The sequence below is a fragment of the Antechinus flavipes genome, chromosome 3, assembly GCF_016432865.1.
Source record: "Antechinus flavipes isolate AdamAnt ecotype Samford, QLD, Australia chromosome 3, AdamAnt_v2, whole genome shotgun sequence".
Classification (NCBI taxonomy): domain Eukaryota; kingdom Metazoa; phylum Chordata; class Mammalia; order Dasyuromorphia; family Dasyuridae; genus Antechinus; species Antechinus flavipes.
This window is the reverse complement of record NC_067400.1, coordinates 54,181,185-54,188,046: the sequence shown is the minus strand read 5'-3', so window position 1 is coordinate 54,188,046 and position 6,862 is coordinate 54,181,185. Positions and strand designations below refer to the sequence as shown.

Here is a 6,862-nt window from a genome sequence, read left to right as displayed (position 1 = left end):
TGATCTTTGGACTCCTGTAACATTAGTCCTGCTGTGATCTCAAAGTTCTGCTACTTTAGGGCCAGTTCAGTTTCCAAGGTTTCCTCTACCCGCCCACAAGGATATTAGGAATCATTCCAATAATATTTCAATATTTTTCTAGATTGCAGAATAGGACTTCAGGGTCCTTTGGTTGGAATTCAATACCTGGCACTAGATATAGAACATTATGCAAGAGCTCACTGTGCATCCCACCTTATCCTCCCCCTCCTTGAAAGCTTATAGAAAGCAAATACAGTAAAATAATATTAGGTTGGTCTTGGAATGTTGGAATGTCACTGAGTGGGGTTGACCTTGATTTTGTCATAGAACAGATTCTCTTGAGAGCTGAGCTAGTGTTTTTCTCTGGCATGAGGCATGGCTTCTTACTCTCTTTGAAAATCATCTCAGAAAAGTCTTACTTTAGATAAAGGATTTAAAATGTTGCTTCTTTCTTTTCCCTCCTTTTTCTTTCTTTGTTTCTTTGTTTCTTCCTTCCTTCCTTCCTTCCTTCCTTCCTTCCTTCCTTCCTTCCTTCCTTTCTTTCTTTCTTTCTTTCTTTCTTTCTTTCTTTCTTTCTTTCTTTCTTTCTTTCTTCTTTCTTTCTTTCTTTCTTTCTTTCTTTCTTTCCTTCCTTCCTTCCTTTCTATACCATATAATTTTATTTCCTTGGGAAAAGAAGGAAGCTTTCTCTAATTGCTTTTATTATGACGACATTGGGGAGCAGGTTCATGTGTGAGGGAAAGTCCCATGGAAGAACACGCCTTCTGTGGACATTCCCAGCTAGCTCACTAGCTCTATATAAGCAAGTAAGCTTGCTACAGTTGTCAGATTAAATTAGCTTGTCTTCCAGTGCACTTACATGATCCACAGGCCCCAACGGATTAGTGCACAGAGTGGAAAAATGAACCAACTGGGGAGCAAGATCCTGATGTTGGCACCTTTGATTATTGTGCTGTTGCTCTGCCACTTTGACAAGTCTCAAGGTGAGTGATGCTCATTTTACAAGGGACTGCAAAATGCTGGGACTCTTTTTCTTTCTTTCTTTCTTTCTTTCTTTCTTTTTTTTTTTTGCAAATAGTTCATACTGAAAGACCAAGACCATGGCATCCTTGAAATGGGATGATAGGGAGAAGGGTTTTTACTGGGTATATAATTCAAAAATAGGAAGAGAAGCAGGGACAACAGGTTTGGAGATCAACAAGATAAAACTTGGAGATAGGCAAATAGAATCAGATTTATCTGACTTTTTTTTGGTTCAAGATTCGGTTTAGATACCATCACTTCCAGGAAGTCTTCCTTGAACTCCTCAGCTGAAAGCTCCCCATCAAAATTTCCCAGTCCTCTTTGATGAGATCCTTATAACTGATATCAAATGGCACTTTATAATTGTTTCCCTAAGATTTCATATAGAAATAACTGATTTAAGTTCTACCAACATGGAAACTAGCCCTCACCAGTAGGGAATGAAAGCAACATAACTCTTATTAACTTAAAAAGTTAATGCAGCTAATTAGTGGTAGATGTATTGAATGAGTCCATCTCATTAGATACCCTAGCTTTCACTGTTCTTAGCATGTCTATCATAAGATGATGTTATTCCTAATGATTGATTCCTCTTCTTGCTTTTCAGCAGCTAGCAGCTTTGATTGCTGTCTTCAATATACAGAACGTCCTGTGCATGTTAAATTGATCAAAAGTTATGGAGAACAGTGGTCCTATGAAGCCTGTGACATTGATGCCATCATGTAAGTGCTGAATTTGGAAATCTCTGTGGCTAAAACAGAAACACTGTGAAGGTCAACCTTGACTTTACATTTTAGAATTTCAGCTTAGTAATAAACTTCATGTAAGCAACTCTGTAAACAAATATAATCTCAACTGGTCAATATGCATTTAAGTGTCTATAATGTGCCAGGTTCTGTGCTAAGTGCTAGGGATACAAAGAAAGGCCCTCCAGTAGGTCAAAATAGATTAAGTAAACAAATATGTACAAATAAGTTACACACAGAATCAATGGGACACAATTAATAGAAGGAAGACACTGGACTTAAGAATTGGGAGAGGTTCACTATGTGGTTTTGGTTGGGACAAGAAGGAAGTCAAGGAAGAGAAGAGACAGAGATGAGGAGTGAGAGCATTCCAGGTCTGAAAAACAGCTGGTGAAATCCCCACATGTCTGGATATATTATCTATACAATGTGTAGCAAACAGCCCTCTCTTTTTAAAATAGCAGGTCATATTGACCAGAGAAATGATGTAGCATTCTGAATAGGAGGCTTTATTTATATGATCAGGATGACTTGTATTCTAATTCCACTTCTAACATGTAACCTATCTGAGCTTCAGACAAATCTCAGACTGTTATAGTTTGTGGTCTTCCTCTGTGTAGCAATCCCTACCAATGAATCTTAGTGTTTTAACATAGAGGTTATTATATTGTCATGGCCAGGGAAGCTAAAGATAAAATTATTATTTGGGGCTTCCCCTAGACGAATAATGTGTGTCAGGAAATTGGTGAATATCAAGGCACAGTTGTGTTATGATACTTTATGAGTTTTAAATTACAATGATAATGCTACTTCATAATGTGTATTAATTGGAAGTAATGCTATATTAAAAAACATTTATAAAACTGTTCAAATATTTTTAATAGCTTCAAATTTTAATAACCTAAGACTGATATATAATGCATTCTATAAAATATATTACATACAATCATCACAATCATAAAATATCACAGAATCACAAAACACAAAAATACATTTATATTATGTATTTATTAATATGTTCACATATTTATATATGCTTTTACATATTACTCAAACACCTTTGTGAAGTATGTCATGTAAATAGTAATATCTTCAACTTAAGAGTTGAAAACTGAGCTTGGAGTGGTCTCAGAAATCCATAGTGGAAGAGACCTTAGAGGACATCTAATCCAATTTATTGTTGATATAGTTTATATTTGTCTAGAACATACCTGACAAACGGTTGTTTTAATTCTGCCTGAAGACAGGGGAATGAACTGATTTGCTCAATGGCTGCAGCTCAGATCTTCTGACTCTGAATCCAGGGTCCTTCCCGTTCCACTGGGCTAACAAATAATGTGACAATACTTTGTTTCTCATCATGAGTACTAGAATGGGAGGAGACAGAGAATGCTCTTCTTGAACTTGGGATTCAGTGTATTTTTTAATATGCAAATATAGGCGTGGTTCTCTTCTCACCACCAACATGTTTAGTTAATGGTTACTTTCATTTTGATTTGAAAACAATTGAATGTTTTAAATACATTAAATAAGCAGTTACTCTTGAAAATACAATAAGAAAATTAGAAGGTGTTCAAAATATAAAATAAAATCTTTTTTTTCCTCTCTAGTTTTTATACCAGACGATTCATTGTGTGTGCTGATCCAAAGGAAGGATGGGTGAAACAGAACCTTAAAGTTTTAAGGTACTGAGATGTACAGTTTATGATTCTGTCTCACATTGCATATGAATGAGTGGGGAGTATTTCTTTGTTGACATTTTGGTCTTCGGGGGTTCTTCAGTCCACTACTTAGAGTCCTATTTTTTTTTAAATTTCCTTTCAAAATATATACATAGATAATTTTCAACATTCATCCTTACAAAACCCTATGTTCTAATTTTTCCCCCTCCTTTCTCCCCACTCCCTCCTCTAGATGGCAAGTAATCCAATATAGGCTAAATGTATGCAATTCTTCTATATATATTTCCACAAATATCATGCTGTCCCCCCAAAATCATATCAAAAATGGAAAAAATGAGAAAGAAAACAAAATGCAAGCAAGCAAGCAAAAACAAAAAGAGTGAAAATACTATGTTTTGATCCCCACTCAGTTCCCACAGTCCTATCTCTGGATGTAGATGGCTCTTTTGATCACAAGACCACTGGAATTGACCTGAATCAACTCATGATTGAAGAGAGCCAAATCCATCAGGATTGATCATCATATAATCTTGCTGTTGCCATGTATAATGATCTCCTGATTCTAGAGCCCTAACTTTGAAAATGCTCCTGAGATCTTTCTGTCTTATTCCCACCTCCCCATCCCTAGGAGAACAAAACATCACTTTTAAATTGACCTAAATGTAACTTGTTTTAATTTATTTTTAATATTATACCTTAGAAACTTCCCTTCCCTTCTCCATTAAGAAGACAATCATAATCCTAGAATTCTCCCTGCTATGCTCCACAGATGATCACAAATAGGATCCTTTATGAACCCTTTTTCATAGACATGATATCGAGCTGGTAATTATTTGAGTATCTGGTTAGTTGATCAAGGGAAAGAGGATTTGTGACTCATAAAAATAAAGCTTCATTGATGGACAGGCACGGCTGTGATTGTTAGCAATCGCCCATCTAATTGCTTCACTAAGTATGAATTTCTCTCTCTTTTAAAAATAGAGCCAGAAACAAGAAGATGTCAAAGTCAAATTGAAATGGAACTGGCAAAAGACTGAAGAACCGAAGAACCTAAACTAGGTTGGAACTTCTACTTGCACATCTGTGTGTGCTAACCATCAATCTAATTTAGCTATCATTGGATCTATCCAATCAGTGAAGTTGATTCATATTGCATCATAGTTTTGCTTTTTTAAGCATTTTATATAAGCCTGACATTTTCTTTTATGTTGTATTTATAGATAGAGAATTTATGTGTTCATTAAATGTTTGTCATTTAAAATTTTTTACAACTTGGCCCTAAACTGTTTTCAGTCTGTGTTTTAGTCAAACTGCCGTTCTTATTTTTCCTCACACACACTCCAGCTCCAATCTGCACCTTTGTACAGGTTGTCCCTTATGCCTAGATGGCACCTTGTTCTTACTTCCACTAGAGGAAATTGTAAATTTCCTTCAAAGTTCTGCTCAAGTGCTACCTACCTTCTAGATAAAGCTCTTCCTGAGCCCCTCAGAAAGTTCCTGTCTCCCCTCTTTCAAAATGTATTTATTTTCATATACTTATATATGTACATGTTGTATTCCTTGATATAATGTAAGTCCCTTGAGGGCCAGGACTATTTCCTAGCACTTAGCATAGTAGCTGGCACATAGTAGATACTTAATAAGTCTATAGAGTAGTAAGCTAGTTTGTTATTATTATTGCTGTTACCTGATATTCAGTTATTTGAAGGATTAAAGTACTACTATTATCTTTAATTTTTGAATTTTGAATTATTTTATTTTTATGGTTTATTCTAAACCAGTGTTTGATGTTTCATTCAATGTTAACTTTATATGAAAAAAAGAAAATGCTGCAAAATTGTTGATCTTAACAATAAAAGAATGAACAAAAAAACTAAGTAGCCAATGATTTTTGACTAAATTTTATCAAGTATCTATAACACAAAGTTAATGGGAAAATATTAATTTGTTATTATAGGCAAAGTACTGACCATTCTTTTAGTCATATACCCCATTTTTGTACTCCAATATCATAGGAAATTTAGAGAGAGAGAGAAAGCATTCTATTTTCTATATGAAAAGTCATCACATATGGGAATTTATTATGTAAGAATTGCAATGGAATATTGAGGAGAGCCATTCAAACCAGAAATTAGAGATATATTATAAGATGTGATGCCTTGTATTTATCATTGTAAGTTAAAGTTGATATTTCTAGCCATATGAAAATATGCTCCAAATCATTATTAATCAGAGAAATGCAAATTAAGACAACTCTGAGATACCACTACACACCTGTCAGATTGGCTAGAATGACAGGGAAAGATAATGCGGAATGTTGGAGGGGATGTGGGAAAACAGGGACACTGATATATTGTTGGTGGAATTGTGAACACATCCAACCATCCTGGAGAGCAATTCGGAACTATGCTCAAAAAGTTATCAAACTGTGCATTCCCTTTGATCCAGCAGTGTTTCTACTGGGTTTATACCCCAAAGAGATACTAAAGAAGAGAAAGGGACCTGTATGTGCCAAAATGTTTGTGGCAGCCCTGTTTGTAGTGGCTAGAAGCTGGAAAATGAATGGATGCCCACCAATTGGAGAATTGTTGAGTAAATTGTGGTATATGAATGTTATGGAATATTATTGTTCTGTAAGAAATGATCAGCAGGATGAATACAGTGAGGATTGGCGAGACTTACATGAACTGATGCTAAGTGAACTGAGCAGAACCAGGAGATCATTATATACCTCAACAACGTGGATCTCTTCGACAAAGAGCTCTAACTCAGTTTCAAATCTCTCCCTGTCTCAATTTCCTCATCAGCAAAAATGACAATAATATACCTACCATTTAGGTTATTCTAAGGGTAAAAGAAAATAATGTTTTTAAATCAATTTGCAAATACTAACATCATCACTATCATCCAACAAATTGGAAATAGAAATCTTCCAACATAGGTTAATGTATTGGCTGTAGAGTATCAGAAGTGAGAGTTGATTGGCTTAAGGATACAAAATTATACTGGAAAGCCACAAAAAATGCAAAACTTTATAGATTTTAATAGTATGGGATCATTTAGTACAGGGTTAAACATATCTCTAAATCTTAGTAACACCTTAGAATATATCTATGTTGCACAAAGCAAAGAATGAGTTCATGATGACTTAGAGTTATTAAAAAATGGTTAAATTATATTAAATAACTTTTATTTTAAAAAGCAGAAAAATATAATAGAATCCATAAATATTTATCTAAAAAATAGTTAAAATAAAAAATTATTTTGCTATTAAAAGAGATATTTTGAAATTTTATTTGAAAGGCTCAACCAGAAAAATCTCCCTTCAAAGTTGATTAAATTATTACTTTTTGTCTTAATCTTTAACTCTTTTCCCCTTATTTTCCGTAG

At 34.5% G+C, this 6,862-nt stretch overlaps 1 protein-coding gene across 1 annotated transcript; it reads left to right on the top strand.

The window, feature by feature from the left end:
- The first annotated feature begins 641 nt into the window (after positions 1–641).
- Positions 642–5,206, top strand: CCL20 (C-C motif chemokine ligand 20). Its single transcript, XM_051983436.1, has 4 exons — positions 642–1,004; positions 1,655–1,766; positions 3,401–3,475; positions 4,454–5,206. The coding sequence occupies exons 1-4, from the start codon at positions 881–883 to the stop codon at positions 4,485–4,487; spliced, it is 345 nt and encodes a 114-aa protein (XP_051839396.1). The 5' UTR covers positions 642–880; the 3' UTR covers positions 4,488–5,206.
- Positions 5,207–6,862: the final 1,656 nt, after the last annotated feature.